Source organism: Pteronotus mesoamericanus, unplaced genomic scaffold (genome assembly GCF_021234165.1).
Source record: "Pteronotus mesoamericanus isolate MK-2021 breed Mesoamerican mustached bat unplaced genomic scaffold, CSHL_Meso_final contig_220, whole genome shotgun sequence".
NCBI classification, from domain to species: Eukaryota; Metazoa; Chordata; class Mammalia; order Chiroptera; family Mormoopidae; genus Pteronotus; species Pteronotus mesoamericanus.
The window spans coordinates 4,083,965-4,109,439 of record NW_026555091.1 but is presented as its reverse complement, the minus strand read 5'-3'; the positions used below and the strand labels follow the sequence as shown (position 1 = coordinate 4,109,439).

At 48.2% G+C, this 25,475-nt stretch overlaps 1 protein-coding gene across 4 annotated transcripts in view; it reads left to right on the top strand.

The window, feature by feature from the left end:
* Positions 1-25,475, top strand: part of ELMO1 (engulfment and cell motility 1) — a 456,019-nt gene that overhangs the window by 112,487 nt on the left and 318,057 nt on the right. For 3 of the 4 annotated variants that reach the window (XM_054571360.1, XM_054571359.1, XM_054571361.1), the window contains exon 4: positions 643-715. The exons of the other annotated variant lie outside the window; for it this stretch is intronic. In XM_054571360.1, coding sequence (XP_054427335.1) covers positions 643-715 — 73 coding nt within the window. The remainder of the gene's footprint in view (positions 1-642; positions 716-25,475) is intronic. 4 annotated transcript variants of the gene reach the window in all.

The following is a 25,475-nucleotide window of genomic DNA, read 5'->3' as shown; positions in this document are numbered from 1 at the left end:
TAATTTAAAAGACAAGTTGGCAGGTCACTCTCCTGCCACGTGGGTGTCACAACAAGATGGCTTTCCCACTTTGCCTTGCCCACACAGACAGAAGTTGCGTGGGGGGGGGGGGGGTGATGTTTGTTTTTTTTGGTTTTTTTTTTTACCTTTAGAGCAGAACTATGACTAGAGGATTATCTGGAATTTATTTAAGTCCTGGGGTACTTGACAGGAGCGCTCCAGTGTGCAGCCAGCATAGTGCTTGGGGGTTGGAGGATGCAGAGGCAACTGAAATGTAACAATTACGGAAAATGGAAATTTATTTATTTCCTTTGTTGTACCCTCTCTCCTCAACTCCTTCAAAATAGGGAGGAATGTAACTTTATATTTAAATACTACTCCTGCCCCAAAGCCAGGAAGATGAAGTGCTTACAGGTGAGCAATAGACGTGGAATAAGACCTAGACGATCTACTTGTGCAATGACTGGTCTTAGGGTAAAAGGTTAGCTGATGTCATTTTGACTTAGAAACTGCATTGTGAGGCTCGTTGAGTCCTGGCCCAATTCCAAACACAGGACCCTTAATTTATCTGACTCCATCCAGCCGTACAAATGAAAAGCACCATTTACTGCTTTTCTGATCAGTCTATGCTTCTGTTTTAAGGTGGTCCCTTGCCAACCACGAATACTACGCGCTGCAACATGCCGATAGTTCAAACTTCTACATCACGGAAAAGGTAGGCCAACCCCGTGGCTTAACCTGGACACTGCACTTACGGAAGTTAAAATGGGATTGACGTGCCGTCTGCTCAGGGCTTCAGGGACTGGCCCGAGTTTTGCGCCTTCCCTCCGCGGACGTGGAGCCTGCGCACAAAGAGCCGCGGCTTCAGTGGCAGCAAGGCGGCACTTAGCCCAGCCAAGAGTGAAGCCCAAATCTGTTTGTGTGTCCTCTTTCAGCAGCCGCCCTGACCTTCTAAGAGGGAATTTAGTAATTATCTCTCTTATTGCTTGGTTAAAGCTTTCATGTGATACTTAATGACAATGCAGCTTCCTTTCTCAGACACTTTTTTTTCCCCTCAGAGCAACATCTAAGCCTCCCTAAAGTAGTTGAAACAATGACAAGAACTCTTTTCAAAGGTGGCGTTGGGTAGGCACCGAGTGCGTCCTGGTTTTGCGGGGGCGCTGCTTTTCTCTTGGGGGATTTTTCTGCTTCGGGAGGCTTGGAGGAGGAGAAGGGAGTGGTGGGGACTGTCAGGGCCCTGGAAGCGAGGGCCACCAACGTCTTAGAATTCCCTGATAGAAGGGAGAACAAACATTCGTGCAGAAGCTACCAGGTGCCAGGAAGTGGGCCGTCGGACACCTTACATCTGTTTGTTGGTTTCTCTCCAAGACTAACCTGTGATACAAACAACACTGGCAAGGCTGGACAGATAAGAAACGGAGTCCTCAGAGTCCAACGGCTTGGTGAGACTCTCAGGGGTCATGAACAAGAGGATCAATAAGCAAGTCCAGGTCTCTGGGCTTCTATATCACTTTTCCTTTGGGGGATTTCTAGAGGAGTTGAGTGTTCAGCTCGGTTTTATGGAGCGTTCACTGAAATGCAAAGGAGCTGATACTGTCCTCTTGGAACGCATAATCTGGTGGGGTCCGCAGGGACAGAGAGGTCAGACAGCCTTGTAAACAGTGTTCTTCACAATGAGGGGGTCAGTGTGAGGACAGAGGTAAACACAGACTGCTTTATGGGGAGGGAGGTTTTGTTGCTCCCACGTGGACCCCACATTCGAGTGGCAGTGGAAGGCGGACGCAGCCACAGGGGTCTCGGGGTCTCGGGCCCGCGGGGACTGCTCTCTCTGCCTTGAGGAGTGTGTGTGTGTGGGGTGGGGTGGCGGGGGAGGGGCGGGGCCTTCAGGCAAGTCCGCAGAGAGGATAGCCACGGCTTAGAAGGGCTTCTAGACGTTGCGTGGTTCCTCCCCGACGGACGCTGACGCCTTCAGAACCCGTGGTGCCTTCCTCGTCCACTGGAGAGCCAGCATGCTGAGCACGCACTGGCAGCGAGGTTTCCTGGCCTGTGCTGTTCACGTCACTTCCTTTTTCTTTCTTTTTTTTATTCATTCTGCACTGAGTTTTCTGTCCAGATTGTCTCTTTGCATCATTTTCTTAATACTTTTCATTTATTTCATCCTGTCTTTATATGATCTGCATGCCGTTCTTTGTGAGATAAAGAGGAAATAGAGTTCCCTGGTAGCAATGAAATGTATGGCTGTGGATATCCTGAAGCACGTGACTGTCTCATTTCAACTTGGTTTGCCTTCTACAGGCAACTAAAATATTGTGACCTCCGGGGTATTATTGGGAAAGATTGGATGGTTTTCTACTGTTTGAGTTATAATATGAAAAAGTGTAAAAACTATTAAGTGATAAAATTACAGGACACTAGAAGTTATAATAGGGTTTCTCAGGAATGGCCAATTAGTGGATAATGAAATCAACTTAGTAAGTTGTAAGAGTATTAAAAATTGAAATAGAATAAATCAGAGCACATCACCTGTGCAGCCTGTGAAATACCGGTGCTATACGCACATATATGTAATACATGTACCTGTGTTCGGTTTTTGCCCTGGGTTGTGGTCCAAAAGCCCCTGAGTCACCAGGAGCCCGGGCTTTGATCAGTCTCTACTGGCTCAGGCCCCCTGGTGGCTGGCCTGTCTTCAGCCACCACTGTGAAGAGGTTCCTAAGGACGGGCTTCTCATTCTAGAGAGCCTAAGCATCGCAGAGAGAGCCTTTTCAAAATAGACTTTCAGACCCTGGCCCCCGCGACTCCACTGGAGTGGCCCAGGAGATGGCCCCCGAGGGCTGTGCGTTTGAAGAGCCCCTGTGGACACGCGGGGGACACGCGGGGACCACGCGGAGGACCTCCGCCCCGGGGCCGCTCTTCGCAAGGGCTGGGCTCCGCGTGCCGCGGACCCCGTGCACCGTGAGCAGAAGCAAGGCCCCGAGGTTGACTTAGGAGCGCGTGCATGGCCAATTCTTGGAATCATTGAAAAATTCACACCATATTTATGCTTGTGTTCTTGTGAAAATTAAGAGAGACTCAGAAAACTTAAACTACTCAGAGCAGCGAGGAGATGATTATTTTCTTGGGCATCGTCGTCATTTTCTGGGAACTCTCGTTGTGCCTGAGGAAATCATGTTGAGTTTGAAAGGGACCTCCTCCTATGTCTTTCTTCCATTCTGCCCCTCCTCCATGGGCAGTAGCAGGGGACATTCTCTTACTAAGACTTTAAGCAACGAGGAGACTCGTCTTCCTGATCGGAGCCCTTTGCAAACACGATGCCATACCTCTTCCTCCCGAGGCTGCGTGTGTGGACGGCACAAGACCCAACTCGTGCAGGGCAGGAGGCGGGCCTCGAACCCGGGGTCCGCAGGGGCACTCCTGGGCTGCCTTCAGTCTGCCATTAGGTCTGTCTAGGTCCTTGCAAGCGTTCTAAAATCAGAGCCCAGGCTCCCCATTTAAAGTAATGTATTTAGCATGATCTGGGTTGCTTACAGCCCAGTGAGTTGTTAGGTAATATTTGCATTACCATGGTAACTGGTGACTAATTTTTGAAACCTGTGCATGTTCTTAGTTACTGATTCCCCGGTGTGTGTACGAGGTGGTCTTCCTTCCTCTGCCAGAGATAAAATATGACCTGTGATTTTAGAGAAGGAAAATGCTCCAGGCTGGGCAAGCGGACACAGTTTGTGCCTGATGGATAGACACTTGAGTTTCTCAGGGAGGCGCCTCCCAACTTCCCTCATGTGACCCAAGTCCATTTTCTGTAATAGCCTTCATTTGCTTATTGGGCCATTAACATTGCGTTTTCAGTGCAGTGGGGAAAGTGCCGTGTAGCTGAGCAGCGGTAAGCAGAATGCCTCAGAGAAAGTAAAGATGCAGCTGTTCGCAAGTTCAAATTGTGCCCCAGAAACTTTCATATCTCAGGGTTATGTCCGAAAGAGGAGAGGAGAGAGAAGGAAAAATCAATGGTGTATTTTTTTAGCTTTATGGAGGTATAATTGACAAATAAAGTTATAAGGTATGTCAGTGTATATCATGGTAGTTAGATATATGTATACATTATGAAAGGATTCTCCCATTGACTTAGTGAACACGTCGGTCACCTCACTTACTTGTTTATTTGCTGAGAACATTTGAGTTCTACTTCTCAACAAATTTAAGCTGTATAGTACACTGCTGTCGACTGTACTCACCATATCTTACATTAGATCCTCAGCCTTCATCCATCGTGTCGCTGAAGTTTGTACCATTTTCCCAACCTCTGTGTCCCCCAGGCTCTCAGCCCCTGGAAACCACTTTTTGACTCTCTGTGTCTGTGTCTGACTTCTTTTGTAAGATTCCCCATGGAAGGGACCTGATGCTGTATTTGTCTCTTTCTGATTCTGATTATCTCACTGGCATAATGCCCTCCAGGTTCATCCGTGTTGTAGCAAAAGGCAGGGTTTCCTTCTGTCTTGTGGCCGAATTATGTGCCATTGTAGATAGGCAGTCTTCTTTATTCATTCATCTACTGACACGCAGTTGGCTGTTGTAAAAGCTGCAGTGAACATTGTAGTGCGTACATCTCTTTGATAATCTGTTTATATTTCCTTTGGTTGTATACCCAGAAAGCGGGATTTCTGGATCATTGTGCTAATTCCATTTTTGATTTTTTCTGAACAACTTTTATACTGTTTTCCATAGTGGCCGCACCAATTTATATTGCCATGAACAGTGTACGAAGATTCTCTTTTTTTCTACATCCTTACCAGGCTAACACTTCTCTCTCTTCCCCCTCCCATTTTTGTTTTTGTTTTTGTTTTTTTTAATAATAGCCATTCTCACAGATGTGAGATGGACTCTTATTGCGGATTTAATCTGCATTTTCCTGATTATTAATGATCTTGAGCATCTTTTCTTATACTCATTGGCCCTCTGTGTATCTTCTTTGGAAAAATGTCTGTGTTGCTCTTCTGCCCATTTTTCAACCGGAATGTTTGGTTTTTTGATATCAGATTGTGTGAGTTCTTTCTGTATGTTGAACATTAACCCCTTCTCAGCTTCATGATCTGTAAACACTCTCCTGTTCGGTAGTTTGCGTTTTCATCCTGTCAGTGTTTTCCTCTGCTGAGCAGAAGGTTCTGACTTTGATGTGTGTGAATTGTGTGTTAACTTTAAATATTCCAGGGGCATTTGTCTCCGGAAAAGGAGTGACATCCATTCGAGCTCACTATCTTCAATCCAGTTTCGTCACGTGGGTGTTACTATCTCCATTTTACCACGAGGAACAGGGGCCTGCGAGCGATTAGGCAACAGCACGTTCAGGCCATTCGGAGGGGCGGTGATCAGGCCGGGGCTCGGACCCAGGCGGGCCTGCCTCCATGCCTCTGTGCCACCTCCTAGCAGCACCCTCCTCCGCTGCCCCGGCGCCACCTGCTACGTGATGCCCTGTCTTTGCTGATGCCAGGCCCGTGGTTCTGACAGTAGTTGCCTCAAGAAAAGAAACGCAGGAAGTTACAGCCTGTGAGCCTTGGTTACAAGCTTCAGTGTGAGGCTTCCTTATTCCTTAAGAGGATAACTTGGAGGAAGCTGCACATTGTAGGTAAGGTTCCACTCACGAGGGACCAGCGAGTCCATTTTCATTGGCCTTTAGTGTGGATTATAGAATTGGCTAAGGGAGCTGATGTCCCTTAGGACGGTCCCAAATCTATAAGGGACATGTCACTAAGGCCAGTCTTTGCAGGCAGACAAGACCATTGCCTTGCCATTGTTAATGCTAAGCACGCGGGAAGTAGATGCCCAGAAAGCATGGGGCATGGTGGGGGAGGTTTAGGAGGCAGAGCACGGTGGGCAATTGAAGTTTTAGCACGATTTCCGAATGGCGTTTGGTTTCCCTCTTCAAAGACCTACTTTTTAATATATGAAGTACAGTGATCTACCTTGGCAGCGTCTTATTTTGATAAATTCTTACTTTGCAATAATGGAGCTAATCAGACCGGATCCAGGCCCTCCCTGCAAAGCTGGCGCTGGGAACCTTTGGGACGAGGTGGGCTTGTTTGGGGAGCACTCCTCCCTGTGCAGTTCCCACTCCTGGGGGCGCTGGGTTCTCAGACCGGGGCTGAGCTCCCCAGGATCCCGGTCTCGATGCGGGTGGTGTGCCCTCGGGACCGGCATTTCCCACCGGGCCAGCAGACCGCTGAGCCCCGTGGAGCTCAGTGCGGCTGTCATGCCTTGAGCCCTGTGCAGTCACGCGTCTCGAGGCCTAGTCGGGGGCAAGTGCGGAAGGAGAGGAAGGAACTGAACAGCAGACCGCCCTTATCCTTGGCTTCAGTCACCATGGTCAACCACGGTCTGAAAATATTAGATGGAAAATTCCAGAGATGAACGAGTCACAAGTATTAATTCGCGTGCTGTTCTGAGAAGCGCGATGGAATCCCACGCAGTCCGCTCTCCCACTGGGACGTGATTCATCCCTCAGTCCACGGTCCCTGCCCATTAGTCACTCTGTGGCCACCTTGATTATCAGGTCAGCCGTCTCGGCAGAGTGTTTATTAAGGTCAAGTAACCCTTCCTTTACTGCGCAGTGGCCCCAAGGCACAGCGATCCTGGCAATTCAGACCTGCCAGCCAGAAAGTGCTTCCTTTAAGTGAAATGGTGAAAGTTCTCAGCTTCACAAGGGAAGGGAAAAATCATAGGCCAAGGTTCTAGGATCTGTGGTAAATATGAATCTTTTATCCTCGAAATTGTGAAAAAGGGAAAAGAAATTTGTGAGTTTGCTGAGAGAGCGCGACTACCTGCACATGGCTTTTATTGCAGTATATTGTATATTTTAATATTGGTTATTGTTACTAATCTCTTGCTCTGCTTCATTCATAAGTTAAACTTTATTATAAGCATGTATGTGTAGGAATAAACATAGTATATACAGGGTCTGGTATGGTCCTTGGTTTCAGGCATCCGCTGGGGTCTTGAAATGCATCCCCTGTAGACAGGCGGTGAGGATCTACTATATAGAAGAGAAAAGGGATCCAGAAGGGTCTGGGAGAAAGCTGGCTGAATTTGGGTTCTGAGAGACTCGCAGGAAATGCATTCGCTCCAAGAGAGCTCTTCCTGTGAGCTGTAGGCCCGTCGGCAGGCCCGTCGCGGAGTTACGCGGGGCGGGTGGTAACAACGGCCCCAAAAGCCTGGGGCCGGCATGTCGTGGGGCAAGTGCTCTGTGCGTGCTTCACATAGACTGTGGGCGGCATCTGAGTCCTCCCAGGGAGCCTGGGAGCCAGGCTTTGCCGGTGCCCGCTCCCCTTTACGGAGGGCACTGCTGAGGCTCCAGGGTGCACGTCACAGGGGGGTGGGACCTGGAGTCTGGCTCCGGAGCCCTGTCCTGACTCTGGGGCTGTGCCACGGGACACGCAGGACTGTCTAAGACTCTGAGCCCACTGTACCACAAGTGGGAGGCGCCCCAGTTCTTGGTGCTGAGGATGGACGTCGATCTTTCCATCCTGTTACCTCCCTGGCGTCCTCTGTGAACGGTCCCCGTTCGCCCACTGCTCAGTCCCCCCGGAAGCATTCCATTCTGTATGTAGCTTGGACCCGATAACCCACATTGATCAGCATTGCCAAACCAAGTAAGGTGGCTTAGAAATTCCCCCCAAGTACACACGTCTCCAGCGGAAAACTTCCTCTGCGTCTCCTCCGTTGCTGTGTGGGAAGGCGGGCTGTGCACGGCCCTTCTCGGCTGGGGCAGAGGACACAAGGATGTGTGTCTCTGTTTGTGGCTAAACAGGATGAGAAGAGCGGTGCCCTGTGGCTGTGTCAGGAGCACCGTAATGAAAACAATTCGGAAGATTCATGCGAGTTTTCATGAATCGCGTTTTCATGAATCGCGAGTTTTCATAAAAAGCGGAAACATGCTTTTTAGTGTGACGCACACGGGCTCGCTCATGAGGGAGAGGAGGGCCGTTGCCTCAGCTGCGCCTGCCGCTGTTGGCTGTTGATGTCCCCCAGCCCACGTCTTCTCAGGTCGCCTCAGTGCAGCTTTGAAATGTGGCTGAAACATGGTGGGGTCCGGGGAATTGCTGGGAAAAGACTGGGGAGTTTTCTTCTACTTCGAGTATAGTATGGAAAGGATAAAATTGTTTGTAAATGGCAGTTATACAATATACTAGCAGTAATAGCGGTGTTTTTCAAACTTCAGGTTATCACGTATTAGTGAGTATAAGATCAAGTAGGTAGGTTGAAAGAGCATTAAAACGGGCTATATTAGAACAGGAAAAGATGAGAATATACTACACATGCCATTTTCTGAAATATTTGTTTCACGTACACTCATAGGCAATGCATGAATATCACTAGCTTTTTCTCTGGCTTGGGGTCAAAAATGTTGAAAATCATGGAAATCATTACACTGGGGGATTAAAGAGAATAGCTACAAGTGTTGTATGCTATGTGTTTTAAGGAAGACACGTTTGGAATGTGGTTTTCCTTGAAGAAAGCAACGTGCGCACACACACGCACGCACGCACACACGCACACACACAAACACATACGCACACGTCCCCAAACCACCAGCACCAAGCAAAATACAAGGCAGACGGAGGCGTGTCTTCTCCTGGGGAGCGGTCCTGCCCCTGCCTCGTGGGGGGGGGGGGCAGCCGTAGGGCCTGGTGCCCGATGTCCCTGGAGTTGACACAGGGGCTGCCTACGTAGGTCTTAGTGACTCTTGATCAAAGAGCTCTCAGTAGGACATGCATTTTCACGTGTGCCCGGGGCACAGTACGTTCCTAACCCAGGCTCACGTGCTCGGACTGGCGAGAGCTTCTGCCCTCGTTCCACAGAAGCCTGTCACTGCCTCCACAAAGCACCCCCCAGCCAGACGTGAGCAGCTCGGGCCGCCACCTGCGGACGTGGGCCAGCGCTGCCAGGCAGGCAGGGGCGGCCGGAGGACAATGGGTCTGTTGCTCACCTTGCGCTGTCCCTTCAGCTCCTCTGGGCTCCTGACGCCAAGCCCTTCTCCCGTGCTGCCCTCTGCCCTCTGCCGCCTTGCCTCTCTCACACCCTGCTGCCCGCTGTCTCCTTTGTCAAAGGCCCTGCGTTCACCTGTGCCTGGTTGCTGAGCTCTTTCTCCTTTGATTTGTGACTGGGCCTGGCTGCCCCGGTGGATGCTCCAAGCCCTGCCGGCCTCCTGGACGCTCGCCACCAGCCTCTGGAAAGCGCTGGGCTCTGCTGGACGGGCTGTGTGTCTGGGCCCTCCCAGCTCGTCATGCGGGGTTGTCAAGAAGAAGCAGCCACGCCAGGCAGGAAAAGCCAAGAATGCTTGGACTCAACATAGCGAACTGGTGCTGACTTCCCAGGTGCGCCAGGCTCTGCGAGGAGCTCCATCCCCGAAGTCCAGAGGGGGACAAAGATGAGCTGGCACTGGCCCCACGTTAACTAGTTACAACCTGAAGGGCCACAAAGGACAAAGAGGAGTGTTCGGACCTAATTTAGCCCGGAGCAAGACGACGTTTAAGCAGAGATCAATGAAGAAAGATTGGGGCCAGGGGGAGCCCTGAACATGGGCAAGCTGTGAGCCTGGAGAGCTTGGCATAAGGCCCAGGTTTTCAGGCCTCGTAAGGCCGTATTCAGAGTTTTGAACTTGACCCTCAAGCGTTGGGAAGCCTTCGGAGGGTGCTGAGCTGAGCCTGACCACAGTCGTTCGGCCTGTCGGCTGGCCCCCTGTGACCGGTCTGAACACACCGTATTGGAAGGGCGCTAGAATCGATGCTAGAAACTATCCCCAAACAGGTCACCGTGGAGAGGAGAGGAATGCGAGGGTGTTAGGAAATATGCATAGAGATTGACATCAAATGCTGGGTAGAAAATGGCACCAGACAGAAATCTTCTTGGAGTGCCTGCCCTCAAAAACCGAATCTCCTTGGCATCTTAGTGAAGGGTAATGATCATGCATTGCAGTTGAATAACACTACTCGTTTCATTTATTTCCTCAGCGATATATTCTTGATAAATTTGTTGCTGTGCACAGCCTGATAAAAGGTTAATACATAGTTACCTGACTATCATATCCAATTTTAGCTTCCCTTTGGACACTCCTATTTTAGAATATGAAAATTTTCTAACTAATATTCATAGATAAATAAGTAGAGAAATCTGTAATATTTTCTATAGATTGGGGCATAAGGATGCAAGGGGGAGAAATTGATTTGCTCAGATTTTATAGTTAAATAGGTGCTGGGGTGAGTAAGATAAGACATAGTCCTCATGGCCTTGGAGTTTTCAGTCTAGAGGTAAGGCTAGGTTGATGCCGATGGATGGTTGGTGAGGGTCATATTTGAAAAGATTAGTGGAAATAATATTTTTGAGTCAGGTTTACAATCTGACACTACTTTTGGACCCATTCAGTACACATGAAAAAATCTTTTAGGTAGGATATGAGCTCTTCTGCTTTATTTTTTAAAAAACCTTTATTGAAATATCTTATACACCATAAAATCTACCCAATTACAGTGTACAATGCAACGGTTTTAGTATATTTACAGAATTGTGTCATGCGTATTTTTCATTTTTTTTATTTTTTGATTGCTTTTTCAGAGAGAGGGATGAGGGAAGAGAGAGAGATGTGTTGTTCCACTTACACATTCATTGGTTTATTCTCGCATGTGTCCTGACTGGGTATGGAACCTGCGGCCTTGGCAAATCAGGTCGACGCTCCCACCAGCTGAGCTATCTGGCCAAGTTGTGCTGTATTTTTTAGATAGTAAAGCCGCATCATTTCCACCAGGGTTATTTCCATCTTCCAAAGTGGCAGCTCGCGGATTAAATGTAGATCACAGCCTTCAAGCTAGAGAGTGAGAGTCAGTGGGTCAAGGCTGGGGTTCAAGCATCTTTCAGAAGCATGAGCGACCACGGCACCGTGTTGGAACCCTCCCCACTAGAAGGGACAGGAGCCTCTGGCCATTTCCTCTTGTTCCTGCGTGCGACGAAGACCCGCCCTGTGAATTCTCACGGACTCGTCAGCCTGTGTGCCTCTGAGCTGGAGGCGTCTTTCTAATTGGTTTCTGCTGTCACCGAGGCAGAATGAGGTCCAACTTGCTTACTTCCCCTGGCCACCTAGGTGTATCATAGTTGAGTCCCAGTCTACATTTTGAATTTTGCTGTTTTTCTCTTCTTCACCTAACTTTATACAAGCTGCGTTAGTGTTTTCCAAAGAAATCTTGTTCTCTCTCCCCAGGGGAGCTTTACCTGGAATTCAGACACCCCCACCTACTATATCTTTCAGGTACTAGGTTAGGTGTTGAGGATAAAGACGTGAAATGACCTAATCCTTGTTCCCAGGAAAGGAGCCTTAGCAGCAAACATGCACCGGCAGCAATAAATGTCTTTAAAAGCACTGTCATTTCAGGAGAGCCGACCCTTCTCTCCCTACCACCTGACATGGTTTAAGACAGAAGGAACCTTGGCTGCTCGTCTAAGATCGTCTTAACCCCAGTTTTGGCGATGAGTTTCTTAACTTCTTTTCCCTTTCTGCTGCTCCAGGAATTAATGTCTCTTTAGTTTATTGTCTCTTAGTTTCATTTTTTTTTTTTTTTTAGCTAATTAGGACCTGGCTCTTTATGGTGGCCTTGGACTGTTTAACTACTTGTGAGCTAATTTGTAGTTTCCCGTCAGCTGGATCCCAAGTGCCTTACCATAAAAAGCTGTGTCTCTGCCTCTGGGTCCCCTCAGGTGTCTCACATGGTTCCTTCACAGAATATGTAGGTGTTCGAGGGTTGTTTGTTGATTTGATGTGATGCAGTTTCCTTTGCAAGGTAAAAAGTTCAATCAGTTGCTTAATACATTATGTGGGATGTTGGTTAATTCCATTTCCAGAATATGCACATACCCTTTTGTGTTCCTAACAGTGGAGGAATAGTAGAGTGAATAATAATCTTAATGTTCTTCTTAACGAGTCTTAAATCAGTGTTAGAAAGTTTTGGTTGGCTTTCAGTCTCCCAAACTGATTATCTTTTTCAAAAAAAGCAAATACTTACACACACACATACATGTATACATACACATATACATATCACATACATATGTATACCCAATGTGCATACACTTATGCACACACACATAATATCTGTACTCTGCTGGCTGTCAATTAAAATTTTCGAAAGCTCCATGAGATTTCATAAAATGATACTTAAACCCAGTCCTGTGGATTTGAGTACTCCCTATTTAGAATAAATGGTGCCTTTCTGAGAACTTGGTCAGCTGTAGGAATTTATCGCCAGCTCAGAGCGATAGTGATTGGAAGGGAAAAGTAAGAGACCCTTTGGTACCTTATATTATACAGAGAAATCGTCCTTGTGTAGACCAACTGTAATATAATATCTGAGTCAGTATTATCATTTTTATTTTCGCTGTAGCAAATAACAACCTCTTTGAACCAAACCGTAGTTGTGAGAGAGAATTTTCCCCAAATGACGTGATCATTCAGGTCTGAGAAAGTGAGTTTTACCTCCCCCCGCCCTGTGGGATCCCTGAACTTCCCTGTGGCTCACCCATCTCCAGTGTTCGACTGCAGACAATTGCTCAGTGGTCGCCGCCGTCTCAGAAGAGTAGAGAGATTCCTGGGCTAAACACAGACTTTTGAGTTTCCAAGAAGGAAACCGTGGGCGATGACTTAGAAACCTTGTTGGCATTCTCTCCCCAACCTCCTACACTCTTTTTTGTTTTTTATTAAATGAAGAGATATTTTCTATAGTCACACTCCACTGTGGGGACACATTTTCCAATAACCAAGGAACAACCGAATGCAGCTCTTTACAGTCAGAATTACATGTGCAGAGGGGGAAAGCAAGCCACTAACATCAGAGGCTGGAGCGCAGATTTTCACCAACAGGAAAAATGCTTTGAAATCTGTCACCTTGCGTTTGCTTGGGTCTCAGCCCTTGTGGGATGCTCTGACAGCAGGCCGTAGACCGAGCGGTTTAGAAACAACAGAACCACAGCATTATTTCTCACAGTTCTGGAGGCTGGGAGTCCAAGATGCAGAGGGTGCTGGCAGATCCCGTGTCTGGTGAGGGCCGTGTCCAGGCTCATAAGGGACCACCTTGTCGCTGTGCCCTTTCCAGGAGGAAGACGAGAGGGAGCTTCTATAGCGGCTTGGGTCCCTTTCGTGTGGGCTTCACTCTCATAACTGCGTCACCCCCCAAAGGCCCCGCCTCCTCATACCACTTCATTGGGCACTAAGACTTAACAAATGACCTTGCGGGGCATACACACAAACGGTCAGTCTATAGCAGCTTGCCACATGTCCACCAAAACTGTGTTCTTATCATCCTTTAGTCCAGTGGTCCCCAACCTTTTTGGTACCAGGGACCAGTTTTATGGAAGACGATTCTTCCACAGACCGGGGTGGGGGGATGGTTTTGGGATGATTCAGGCGCATTGCATTCAAGCTCACCTCCTGCTGTGCGGCCTGGTTCCTAACAGGCCTGGGCCGACCAGTTCCGGTCCGTGGACTGGACGTTGGGGACCCTTGCTGTAGACCTTATGTTTTTAGTTTCTCCGAGTCAGGAACCAAAAAACGTTTACTATTTCTTTTTAAGAACATACTGGATTTTTCCCAGTTTCGTCATTGAAGACAAAGGCAGGCGTCCAAGTAAGGGCCGGATGGTAGCCACGTGCCGTCCCTGGGCGTCTGGTTCCTGAGATGTTGTTTGGGGCAGGGTGACAGGGACTGCTTTGGGGTTTCCTTGGCCCTTTCTCAGTCCACCCAGCCCATCTGGTGGACACTGAGATGCACACACGCACACACATGCACCCACATGTCCACTCACACACACATGCCTCAGGGGTTACGCAGCGCTGGCCCTGGCCTCCAACCTGCTGCTTCCTTTTAAGGGACGGTCACCCCACCTCTCTCAGGGTGGCTTTGCTCTTAGTGATTCAAACGGAATTGGCAGTAGACTGTCTGATGTGTACTCTAAAAACATTTTGGGAGCGGTTTTAGAATTTTCTAATTAGAGTTTGGGAATTGGATGGGAGCTATCATTTTAAATCATTTGGTTCTCTCCCTCACTTGGAAGAGTAGATGCTTATTTTAGGATGAAGGGAAAAAAACTGACAGTCTAAGTTGAGTCACATAAGTGAGAGGGAGCAGGAGAGAGGAGTGCACCGCCTGCCACCAGTGTTACTCAGAGGTCGGTGGGTTTTATGACATGTTATTTAGCGTTCACCACGGACTGCTGGGAAGAGGCCGGGCCGCCGGGACCACGCAGGCAGCTCACTTTCTTTGCTTTGGCTCCCTGGCTTGTACTTGGGGAGGTATGACTGCTTCCAGAATTGCAGGCGAAGTTAGACGCCCGAGGTCACGACAGTGCCGCGTGCTCCAGTGCAGCTATGAAGCCAGCGACAAGATGGACTCGAGCCCGGAAACAGTGACCCGTGTAAGCCCAAGATGCAGGATGAGCAACCCCGGGTTCCCTCCAAAGGCAACACGTGTTTGCTGAAAACGACCCCGGAAGCTCCAGCACACCCCTTCTCAACAAAACTAACCACAGTGAAGAGCAGAGAACCCCATTATTAGAAGAGACTAGTTCAGAGAGCGGCTCTGTGACTCGTGTAGAGTGTTCCAAAGCTAGAAACTGAATTACGGATTCCCTAAACACAATTCCTTCATGTTTTTATAGTTATTTTTGAATAGCTATTAGAGTAGTTCTCAAAGTTTTACAATGGGGATGTATCTCCTCTGTGTGTGTCAAAGTTAACATAAAAGATTCATGAGACAATAGTCACCACACTATTTGGAATGCCTATTTGTTGTTGTCATTTTTAGCCTATTGTTTTCTCTTTTGTTTTATGATTTGAAAATATTTGCTGGGATCCTTAAGGATGAAATCATGACAGCTAATGCTTGTGACCCACAGTCTGAAAAACACTTTTTTGTACCTTTTGCTCTGCAAGGCGACAGACAAAGTTCGATTTCCTCACCTTTGTTATCCCAATAAATATTGAACAATGCTCAATAAGTATTTTTGTTTAATGAAAGAATGAATCCCCACTGCAACAGCAATCCAGTGACCCAAGAGCAGAACAAAGACCAGAAGGAGGAGGAGAAACAAGAGAGGCAGTTCGGTGGGAAACTGGAGACAGAGCTGAGGGAAGAGGACCCGCCTCCACCCGGGAGAGGCAGAGCACCTGCACCTGTTTTCTGGATGTGACATTTTGGTGACATTGGGTTCTAGGTTGCCCACTCTTTTTTCTCCACTGTGATCAGAGTTAAGTTACAGTAGTTACTACTGTATGATCATGTTTTGAGCTCCATTGTTCCAGTTCTGTATTGTTGCATTAAAACACGCCCCAAACTTAGTGACAGACAGAAGCCACTGTTGGTGGAGACGATGAGTTATGCCCCAGAACCTGTGGTCCGGTACATCGCAAAGCAAGAGTGATGGCTTGTCTCTGCCTGATGACGTCTGCAGCCTCACCTGGGCCGACACAGCGATGCCTGGGGCTGGAATCACTCGGAGGCTTCTTCCCGGCTATGCCCGGCTCTTGGGCTGGGGTGACCGAAAGGCTGGGTTCCGCTGAGACTGTACACCAGAGTGTCTCCGTGTGGCTCGGGGGTCCTCCCCGCATGGTGGCGGGGCTCCCAGCAGCTCCCTGAGAGGGTGCTCTTTGAAACACGGGTACCAGGAGAACCAAGCAGAAGGGCACGGCGCTTCATGACCTCGCCTGCGAAGTTCAGCAGAACCTTCCATGATTCTCTCTCTGGAGGAAGGCATAGCCTGCCCAGGGTCAAGGGGGGAGGACACGGGCCCCTCTTCTCTGTGGGAGGAGTGGCAAAGGCTTTGGGGGTTTTAGCTAAACCAGCACATGCAACAGCCTTTACCTTCCTTTTTCAGGGAAAAGCTGTTGATGGGCTTACTGTTTTGTGCCTTTTGCTTTTGCTAGGTTTCAGCTTTGTGAGCTAAGAGGAAGGAGAAAAGCTAGAGAAAGCACAGTGGAAGCCAGTGCACATCCTTAGAGGCAGAGCAGTGAGAGGGGCAGTTTTTCACAGTGACAGAGGACACAGGACGGGGAAGGCTCGCTCGCTTCTCCTGCAGAACGGCGAGGGGCCGCAAGGGTGCTCGTGGAGACCGAGGAGGGAATCGGTGGGACACTCTGCTGTTCACACTTTCTCCGTTGGGGTCCAGCTTTTGGAGAAGTTGGTTCATGTCCTTTACCATCCCTGTGGATTGAAGTTCAGAAATAAAAGTGAGTGTTTTGTTACCATCCATGGCACTTGTAAACAAGCACCCACCTTCATTTTTCAGAGACAGTCTTTGTGCTTGGTGCCGTGACCCAAGAGAAGGGCTGGCGTGTCCCTGCAGTCCTCCCAAGTCCCCGGGACTGGCATGGGTCAGGGTGACCTTGGCTCTCAAGCACACTCATCATTCACATCTCCCGGGGGAAAAGTACAAAAAAATACTTGAAAGGTGATTCATTGTGATCTTATTTAAGATGTTCCATTTCATTAAGAGATGAATAAGACAGTGTCCTCCAAACATGCATTTTTTCTCCCATTCTCTCAAGCCCTGACGTTTATTTTTCCTTTCCCTGCGCTCCTTTTTCTTCCTGACTTTTCTTTTTTTCTGTCTGTGACTTCAAGTTTTCTTTCACTCCATGTCCCCTCCTCAGTATCTTCTGTATTAGATTATTGCCCACCTTTTAAACATTTCCCTTCTGCCGTTCATCTCCGTTGCCTTCTCTTCTCTGTGTCCAGGGGTCCTCTCTCTTGCAGCTTTAGACTTTCAAACCCTGTAATTAAGTTTAGATTTTTAGATACCAAAAAACAAACAAACAAGCAAAAAACAACACAACGAGGTGCCACCTCGCTAATTTAATGCAACTTATATATAGCATCCTTTTTTCCCTCAGTACCTGCCTTTCCGAAGTTGATATGAAATCTCAAATTTCACTTAAAAAATTCCCAGAGATTAAACACATTGGAGACAGAAGACAAGAAGAAAGGCAAAATATTGTTCATTATCAGAATCTTACTACTCAGAGAAAACCATGGGCATTTTAGTATATACACATTTTAGTATATTTGAGTTTGGGTTGCATGTATTTTTGTGAAATGGGGTCGTAGCATATACATTCTTTTTTAACTCACATTTTAGTGCGTGTGTCAAGCTCTTGAACACTCTCTGCCTGCTTCATCGCATAATGAAGATTAAATAGGATCATTCAGGCAATACTCTCCGCCTGGTCCTGGCCCATGGTCCTGTCTCAGTGAGTCGTAGTTCCTATTTATTTGTCAAACTTCCTTAATGGCCGAAAAGTATTCAACTCAAATTTTAAATCGGCTATTTCTGTTCAGAGATTTAGATTAATTGCGGCCCTTGTTTTGTTTTCTTTTGAAAGTAATGCTAATGTGTCCATTCCTTGACGGTTTCCCTACAAAACATCAGTGGAAGTTGAGCGTTGAGTCAAAGACACTGTGTCTCCCGGACCTGTGCGGCAGCCCTTGATCGAGGGGCCAGCCACTTTCATGGGGGACTTCATTTAAGCGTTTAGGACTCACAGGCGTGTTAGGGGTTTTGAGGGTTTAGGTCACACAGCCACTGAGTGTGAGCTTTGGAAGTGAAACCGATGTCTTCAATGTTATTGTGAAGAAAGTTCCATTTCAGGAAGTTTTACAGATGGTTCAGGAACTGCAGAAGTACTTGATTTATATGACCTTTTAAAATATTATTTTGAACTACTTAAACATGAATAAAAAATCACCATGAACTGTACTAATAGCTTCATTATTATTAACATAAGTTGCAGGTTAAGTTGACTTGAAGCAGACTTGAATATGAAGCACTTCATTCCCTCCATTTCTGTGCATATATTTACACTTCTTATAAACCTGTCATTGACTGGGAAGACGGCACTGTTTTATTTTAAATCGGGCACGGATCCACACACTCCAGCAAAATTATTTCGGCAGGTTCCCTGCTGTCGCACCTGTGTGCTGGCTCATATCACGTCACGGAGAGTTCAGGCTTCTTGGCTTGGGAGCGTGTCAGGTGTCCAAATATGGGGGAAAACCTAATTTCGTTTCTGTAAGTTTTGGGTGCTTTTCGCCTGACTTCCAATATTCATGATAAGGAATGAAAATTGAGATTAGGTGTTAATTATACCAATTTGGGAAAAAAAGGTTTACTTTTATTTTTTAGTTGAATTTATTGGGGTGATATAGGCTAATAAAATTATATAGGTTTCAGGTGTACACTTCTTTAACACATCATCTGTATATCACGTTGTGTGTTCCCCACCCCAGGTCAAGTCTCCTTCCATCACCACTTACCCCTCCTTTGCCCGCTTCTGCCTTCCCTACCCCCTTACCCTCTGGTAACCGCCGTACTGTTATCTGCGTCTATGAGGGTGTTTTTCCTTTGTTTAATCCCTTCACCAAGAAAAAAAATATTTTAAATTATACCTTTCCAAGCATCTGGAGAAACCTCTAAGCCTTCAAGATAAGCTTTTAAAACAGCCACCTTTGACAGCGACATGCTTCATGTGGTTGGCAGGCTCCCAGGTGGTCTTGCAGATTGTCACGTCTGCTGTTCGTTCCATGCCCACCATCGCTCTCTCCCCTTGCGTGTAGTCTGGACCTGTGACTATGATAAGATGTCATTCCTGTGGCCCTGTCATGTTGTATGTCCAAGAGATTTGCAGGTGCGGTTAAGGTTGGCCTTGGGTTAATCAAAGGAGCGCTCTCCTGGTGGGCCTGACTTAATCAGGTGGGCCTTTCGGAAGGAGGGGGCGCACCAAAGAGATGCTGCCCTTCTGTTGGCCTGGAAAACAAGAAATCGCCAAGTTGTGGAGAAGGCTACAGAGGGGAGAGCTGAGGGTGGTCCCCCGCCAACCTCTCACTAAGAAATGGGGGAAGAGGGATCTTGGTCACCTACAGCCACAAGGAAATGGATTTGCCAGCAGCTGGAATGATCTTGGAAGAGGCCACTGCGTAGGGACGCAGCCACCTGACACCTTGATTTCAGGCTGGTGAGACCCTGAGCAGAGGGCCCAGCTAAAACCTGCTAGACTCCTGCCCCGTAGAGATGTGACATTGGACATCTGCAGTGTTTTAGGCTCCTCGGGTGGTGGCCATTTGTTAAGCAGCAGCGACAGAAAGCTGGGGCACTGTGTGAAAGTTCCCAGCTTTTCCACGCTGAGTAAGATCACAAAGCACAAAACCAAACTGTATGTGGAAGTTTGTTATGTGATTGTAATGATCATCTATAATACCAGATACTACTTGATTTATATGACCTTTTAAAATATTATTTTTAGGTTATTAGAAGGCCTCATTATTCCCACTGATTATTTTAATAAACTGCGTATTTACAAACCTAAGTGCATAAAATGTATGCATATTAATACAATAGTGCTTTGTCTATGGTAGGTTCTGAGGCATTTTCTGAGGGATGTTTTTCCTTTGTAGAACAAAAGAACTCCATTATTTGAAAACCACTGGCTTGACTAATAGGCACTTTTTAAAAAAGACTTCATTTTGGTTGTTTTAAGAATGTAACTGTTGGCGGGGAAAGAAGAGCAGGATTGTGTGAGGCTAATTTAAGTCAGCACATGGATTTTAAATATATGTTTATCGTTAATTGTTCCCTCATTACCAAGTAATTCACAGATGTTAAGACATCCAACCAGTTTTGACTCAGACAGTTGAGTGTTGCGCTGGTGATAATGTTTTTGAAAGCAGAATTCATCTGAATAGTAGTTTAAAATGTTTTAATCATGAAATATTTCAAGCATATCAAAAAAGAACAGAAAACGATATGATACCCCTATACCTAATCCTCTGGGGATTAATAAATGTTAACGTTTTGCCTGCTACTTTAGATCATCTCTTTAACCACGTGCAAGTCCAGCGGAAGTCCTCCTGCATCATTTTTCCTCTCCTTCTACTTATTTCTCCACCCCCCGAGAAGTAAATGGTAGCCTGAAATGGGTATATATTATTCTCATGAATATTTTGTAGATTTTCTACCTATGTGTGTATTCACAAATAATATATACAGTGTTTCATTTAAATTAGTGTTATGCTGTAGGTAACCTTCCGCGATTCAGTTTTTTCATTCAAAGTTACATTTTTAGATGGATTATGTGTAACAGCCCATGGCATGAGTAAGGACCGGTTGATTTATCCATTCTTCTCCCGACAGGCAGGTGTTTGCCAGTTTGGGCATGACCAGCCACAGTACTGTCACGAGCGTCCTCGTCCTCGTCCACGTCTTCGTGTGGCCCCGCTGGAAGGTTTCTCTAGAATAGAATGCAGAGGCTGCCGTAGCCTTTGCTTTCAGCTGTATTTAAAGTCAAGGCCGCCCATGCCTGACATTTTTCTGTCTCCCTCATTATATAGGTTTCCTGTCCACAGCCTCTAACGAGGGCGCATTTGAGGAGTCAGAACATCTGAGTTCCAGCTCTCAGCTGGGCCACTAACTAGCTTCCTGATTTAAACAATAAAAATCACCCTTGGCCCAACTTTGTCACTTACCAACAGTGGTGCTGCAGTATTCTGGAACAGTAGGATTCGTTAGGAGATGTTTAACAAGAAGCATTTAAAATAGTGAAGCTTGTGCCCCTCACTGGTGTGGCTCAGTGGGCTGGGCATTGTTCTGCAAACGGAAAGGTCACCAGTTCATTTCGCGGTCTGAGCACCTGCCTGGGCTGTAGGTTTGGTCCCAGGTTGGGTTGCACACGAAAGGCAAAACCAATCGTCGTTTCTCTTCCTCTCTTTCTCCCTCCCTTCCCCTCTCTCTGAAAATTAATAAGTAAAATTTAAAAAATTAAGTAAATAAAATACCAAAGCTTATGAATTATTTAAAAAATACATACTCGAATTGCATCTCTAAAATAAAGGCACGGTCAATAAAATAAAATTTAAAAGGCACTGTCATTCATTTAAAGAGAAGATAAGACTTGACTAGATATTTTCCAACTGCTTTCCAAAGTGGTTTTATTAGCCTAGTCCCACACACCATGCAGAGTCTCATCTGCGGCAGAGGCTAAGTCTACAAAAGAAATGCTTTCTCCGGTGGTTACTTTGGATCAGCTCTTGAGGAACACAGCCTCCCTCGCGGAATCGGACGGGCCTTTGTGTGGTGCTGGGCCGGTAGGGTGGGCGCCCACGTCAGGACAGCCTCTGGAGACGAGGCCTGGATGTCCCAGGGCGGCGTGCGCGCTCGCGTGAAGGGGAGAAGAAAGCTCAGAGGAGAGAGGATGGCTTTTTAATACTTTCAGAGGTTTGCCTGTTTAATTTCCTCTCTTACCTCTGTCACCCCTACTAACTCCTCTGGAAAAGCCTATTCAAACTCTCACTTCCCTCCTCGCGCTTGGAGAGAGAGAAGAGAGACTAGAAGGGAGGCCCCTCCCGTGGGATCCGGGCTCAAGCCCAGCCTTTCTCTCGTGGGGAGACGTGGGGAGCCCTGCCCTCCTTGGGCCTCTGCCTGGCCCCTTCTCAGAGCAGGGCCCTTCCTCTTCGGGCTGGGACAGCACGTTTCTGGGGCTGGTTCCCGACATCTGCGGGGGCCTGGGAGCTCGGTGGCTGCCGACGTCTGGGGCTGGCTGTGACCTGGCGTCTGTGCTAGGGCAGCCTGGTTCAGTGGCTTAGGAGAGGGTGGTGGTGTAGGGTCGCTTCCATTTTGGCATCGTTGGGAATGTGGATTGATAGCAGAGCATGAGTAAATATATCTTAATTCTAAAAAAAAAAAAAAGGTGCTCAGTGATACCTGTGCCTCCTAGTCGATGTGACAGAAATATCTACTGATTGACTGAAGGCAGGGAAGGAAAGGAAAAAGAACCTGTGATTTGTCTGCACCGTGGGAGGAAGGGAGGACCTGTATTTACGCCTTTAGAGGCATGAGCGGCCAGTGAGTTTTAGTTCACGCATACACTGTGGCTATTGCTCCAGGCTGAGTTATGATTCAACTATTGATTCAGTTCATTCAAGAAGTACTTTGAGCATATTCGATATACCAGACACTATTTTAGGCATTGCTGATGAACAAAATGTGAAGACTCTCACTCTTCTCTTGCATATATTCTCATGGTTGTGGAGACAGACAGGAAACATAAAAAAATGAACCAGGTCCTTATTTTCAGATTGGGGTGAGCGCTACCAAGGAGATAAAGGGGGCGACATGATAAGATAGGGGGGCAGAGTGCGGCAGGTGTTGCCGCTGAGGTTCGGTGCGCTGGGCTAACCATAGAGTAGAGGTTCAAGAGCAGATCAGAAATATGGCTTGGCTTGATTCAGGTGTACATACAACCAGACGTAGATGAAATAAGGCTGTGGGAGGGCGGACATCGTTTTCAGGGACGTACAGCCCCTATTCCTCCAACTCTGAGAGCCCCGAGAAACCAGACTAGACCCTCGGGGCGCAGGGAGCCGTTCTGCTCTTTGGGATTTGTGCTACCTGCGGTTAATGTCTGGGTGCTGGTCTTCGCCTTGCGGCTGTGCCACTCTGGGGCGCTCTGTGGGCCCTGTCTACAAGGCCCTGGACGCCCAGCTGTGGACATGGGCCGAGAGTGCGGTAAGGCGTCAGGCGGGTATTGTGTCTCTGAAGAGGTGACATTTGAGCTAAGACTTGAGGACAAGGCAGAGGCAGACCCTAGCGCTGCAGGGAAAGGAAGAGCCAGCACGAAAGCCCCGATGCAGGACGGGCGTGGCATGACACGGAGCAGATGGAGACGGGACACCGAGCGGGGGTGGAAGTGTGGCCGGTAAGATGGCTGCGGGGGTTGGCCAGGGCCGCCTCAGGCTGGGGTTTTGAAACCACAGTAGAATTTGGATTTTCTTCTAAGAACCATGCACACCTACTTTTTGACCCGAGGCCCATGAACGTGTGTAGAAAGAAAGTTACGCCTGTAGGAAAATGGGCATTTTGCGTTACGCCAATTACGCGTGTGGGCAGCGGCCGCAGTGTGTAAGCGGTGTCTGTGCTGATGTTACCCGCAGAAATCGTAGTCCTGTCCCTTTGTGACTGTTGTGAATGTCATTTAAAACCATTCTACTGACTTAGAAATTATGGGTGTCATTAGGCCTTAGCATATATCTTGTTATTTCCTCCATGAATACACGAGTCAGCCTGCGGGCCAAATCCCGGCTGCCTGTCGTCTTTGTAAATAATATTGATGGGAACACAGCCACGCCCGTGTATTTATGTGTCATGGGGCTGCAACAGAGCCCGCTGGCCTGCAGCGCTTTAAATATTTAAATACCTGGCTCACTCTGGAAGAAGTTTGCTGATACCCGCACTGCTGAAGTAGCATATATATTACTGTGATCTGTTTTTTTTTAAGATATCTGGATGACTGTTGGTTTCTTGGCAAGGTTATGTATTTTATTTTATACATTTCAGAACGTTTTTCAGAGAAGAGCTCCCTAAGCTTCCAAGACTGCCAAAACACTCATGACCCAGAGAGAAAAAGAAAGGACAAAGGCTCCCGATTGACGGGAACAAAATGGCCTGACCCGTGCTTCTCTGCCTGAGGTTCCCTTCCCCCGTCTTAGTCTGGCAGGTTTGCCGTGTTGCCGGCACCCAGCCCGAAGCCGCCTCTCCCTTACGAGTGGTGCAGTGAGTCCTTACCACGGCCAGGCCCAGGCTTTGTTTGCGCTGTCTCCTTCAGTCTCCATGACGTACGGTCTCACGGTGCCTGTCTTCAGGGGCCCAAAGGTGCTGTCCCGGGCCTGCATTCACTTACTGAATACTCACTGAGCATCTGCCCTGTGCCAGGCACTGCGCCCGGCGCTCAGGTGACAGAGCCGTTAGTGGTGAAGCCGGGGTTGAATCACACCCGTCTGACGCCAGGCGCTGGGTGGCTGACCCCACAGCAGGTGTGCTCAGGATGCAACGTGATCCCACGCTGCCTCTTTGGAGCCAGCCGGCCGGCTCAGCCACCCCTGTTTCTCTGGCATTCCCACCCTGCTTGGCTCTGTGGCCCTCTGCTCTGAGGGTCTGCGCCGCCCTCTCCTTCCCGGGCCTGTTGTTGGCTTTGCCTTGAAGAGGTCGAGGAGCCGCTGTGGCCTCGCCATAGCAGTGTGCGCGGTCCCTGCGGACGCCGGGCCACGGCAGGGGAAGCCGACTTTGCCAGAGGAGCTCCTTTGCTGTGAGTGCAGCCTCTCCTCCGGCAATTGGTGGGTTTCTGGGAACCGCAGCCTCTACGTTGCCCTGCACAACCCACTTTAAACATTTGCACGTGTCCTTTAATTAGGGGGTAGGTTAGAGCTGATGGCAGGGGGAGGGGCCGGCAATCAGGCCTCCACGTCAACGGGATGAGAAGGCCCTTCCCACATGGCCGCCCCAGCGTGGGCAGGTCCCTCCTGCCAAGCCAGGGGCCCCCTCCCCCAAGAACACTCACAGCCCTCTTTAGCTGGACGGGCCAGCTAGGTACTCACGATATCAGGCATTTCCTCTGCTTCCTCTCCTTTTCGTTTTTCCTTTTTTAAACATGTTGCAGGTGAAGAGCATTGTTCGTGCGATTACCTATCTGGCCATCGGAGTTTTTTTAGTGCCTACACACGTCTGCTGTTCCATCAGTTTGGACTCATACTGTAATACTTTTATTTTTGCTTATTTGTTTTAATATTATTTTCCAGTTACAGTCGGCATACAATAGTATTAGTTTCAGGTGTACAACATAGAGGTTAGACATTGATTTACAACAAGTGACCCCCCAGTATTTTCAGCGCCCGCCTGGCGCCATACCAGCTATGTATTATTGGCCATATTCCCTGTGCTGCACTTGACATCTCCGTGACCCCTTCATCTGCCATCCTGTTTTGCAGCGTACATTTTTCACTTCACAAAATGTGACAGGTCCGCGTATTATTAAACATTCTTTTATACCAGCACTTGCGTGCCTATATTACATGTCATCGGCCGGCTTGACCATAGCTATATAAATTTTCCTTCATTTTGGGGGACACATGGAAGACTTGATATAGAGCACTGAGGGTCCAATCAGAATAGCCTAACTTTACCATTATTTGAACGGGGAAAATTCAAAGAAGCCCTGGTCGGTGCGGCCCAGTTGGTGGGAGCGGCCTCCGGGGCACCGAAGGGTTGTGGGCTGGATTCAGGTCAGGGCACATGCCGAGGTTGCGGGTTCGATCCCTGGTCGGGGCGCGTACGGGAAGCAGCCGAACAGTAAATAAAATGTAACTTTAAATTAAAATTGTAATTTAAAGAAACCGGCTCTCTATGAAAGAGGTAAAAGGAGGCTTGACAGCCAGGTAAGCCTCGTGTCTGGGGCGGAGCAGGTGATTTAAGAGCCGGCACTGCGCCTCCGCCAAGGCTCCCGAGAGGGTGCATGGCTGCCCCCGACGTCACCTCCTCGGGGAGGACGCAGGCCTGTGCTGGAAGGCGAAGTGAGCGGCACTGCCCGGAGGTGTCCTCGGGGAGGGGAGGTGGGGCTGGAGGGGCAGGAGGCC